The sequence below is a fragment of the Sinocyclocheilus anshuiensis genome, unplaced genomic scaffold, assembly GCF_001515605.1.
Source record: "Sinocyclocheilus anshuiensis isolate Anshui unplaced genomic scaffold, SAMN03320099.WGS_v1.1 scaffold2192, whole genome shotgun sequence".
Lineage (NCBI taxonomy): Eukaryota > Metazoa > Chordata > Actinopteri > Cypriniformes > Cyprinidae > Sinocyclocheilus > Sinocyclocheilus anshuiensis.
In genome coordinates this window covers 218,585-220,388 of record NW_015542463.1, presented here as the reverse complement: position 1 = coordinate 220,388, position 1,804 = coordinate 218,585, and the positions used below count along the sequence as shown (strand labels likewise).

The 1,804-nt window shown below is 39.2% G+C and overlaps 1 protein-coding gene across 5 annotated transcripts in view; it reads right to left on the bottom strand.

The window, feature by feature from the left end:
• ncoa2 (nuclear receptor coactivator 2) overlaps positions 1-1,804 on the bottom strand; it is a 113,900-nt gene that overhangs the window by 11,305 nt on the left and 100,791 nt on the right. For all 5 annotated transcript variants that reach the window (XM_016493318.1, XM_016493321.1, XM_016493322.1 and 2 more), the window contains one exon: positions 640-936. In XM_016493318.1, the coding sequence (XP_016348804.1) occupies positions 640-936 (297 nt within the window). The remainder of the gene's footprint in view (positions 1-639; positions 937-1,804) is intronic.

Genomic DNA, 1,804 nt, shown 5'->3' with positions numbered 1-1,804 from the left:
TTAATAGTTGAATCTTAATTACATCAAAAATTAAATCTAATTATAATCACTGATTGTAGCTTCAAATTGTTAGAAACATAACAGTTATGATGCATGACCACTAAATAAACCCAAAATGAGGTCAAGGATTGATTCCTGTAATGTCCAGCAGGGGACAGCTAACCACAGACGGTACTATTTCACCAGTCTGATTTAGATTAAATTACACTTTTTGCTTTAAAATGCATGTATATGAATGGAAAAAAAGATCATGCATTTAAGTCTTTGGATTAACAAAGCTAAGTGTCACCAATTAAGTTTCAGAGCGAAAAACTTTCCATTATATTGTCTATATACATTTTAAAGGGTTTTGTTAATACAATAGAAGTTAATGGTCACCAAAACTGTTTGGTTACTAACATTCTTTCAAATATCTTCTTTTGTGTTTAAAGGCATGAGAGGTGACATGGTATGAAGGTGAGTCAATGATGACTGAATTTATATTTTTGGGAGAACTATCCCTTTAACTAAATGATTACTGTGCTTAATATTGATGGCATAATCAGACAACATTATGATTAAGAAATAAAAATACAACCATTTTATTCTACTTTACTCAGGACTGTTCTTTCTTCTCATGTATGAGAGTAAAAACTGTACCTGCTGTGCTTGTAGCCTGTGCTGCAGCTGCAGTCTGAGTGTATTGGGTTGGGTGGGGACGCCCCCGGCGGGCCTGAGTCCTGGTCTAGCCTGCATGCGGAGCATGGGGTAGCCCGGCCTCTGCCCCATCTGTGCCGTCATGCCGTGGAAGCTGGGGTCCTGCATGGGCGTGTAGCCGCCCTGCTGCATGTGGGCCTGGGAGGCGGCGTACTGCTGCTGGCCATACATGGGCGGCTTCTGATCCATCATCATACTGGGGTCCTGACCGGGGAACTGATCCTGCTCCACCGGCTGAGCCTGAACCATTAAACTTAAACTTAGCAACGCCGTATCTTTACATTCTCGTGTCGTGTGTGTGGTATTAATAGCTGGTGCACATAATAAATCAGATTGTTCTGGTCCTGGATTTTGTATTGATGCAATGAAATTTCAGCAACTGAAAAATAATCTTGTGTCATATAACCATTCAATCAGTGTTTCAACTGCAGAAAGATGGCAATAAAACAGCTTGTAAATAATGTCATGTAAAGTTACATTTACCTCGGAACCCCGAGTTTGTTAGTTTGTATAACTCTAAAGAGGAGAATTTTGCTAATATACTATATTATATATTTATTACATTTTTACTTAACCCTTTCTCCATTATTTATGTTTGCACAAAATCTGTCATGAAAGCAAGTTTTATTACAGCTGCCAAGTAAATGTTTATATTTCAACAACAAATTGGAGTAGAAACATGATTATATTAAAAAAGTTCATATAAAATCTGCCTTAATTTGGTGTGAGGTTGCGGGTATTGCATACAGTGTTAAGTGTTAACACCCGCAAGTGTTAACTTGCCACATTCGGTAAATTCCCACTCACTAGACGCGCGATCTGCGCAGCCTCGTCTCTCTCTCTCGCGTGCGTTCTGCAGCAGTCACTTGAGCAAGTGCACTCGCGCATAAACAATTTTCAAGTTCAACACTTTTTGTTCCGTTCAGTTGTGGATGCTGCTGATTCACTGATACCGCCGCGGCTCAGCAAAGAGACATGCGTGTGTGCGTGTTTTCCTTTGAAAAAGTTTCCCCAGAAATACCTCGCTATTTAATGCATTTTTCCTTACAAATTGTATTATCAGCATAACAATTTGAGTAAATGTGTAAAAGGTATGGCATGAATTTGC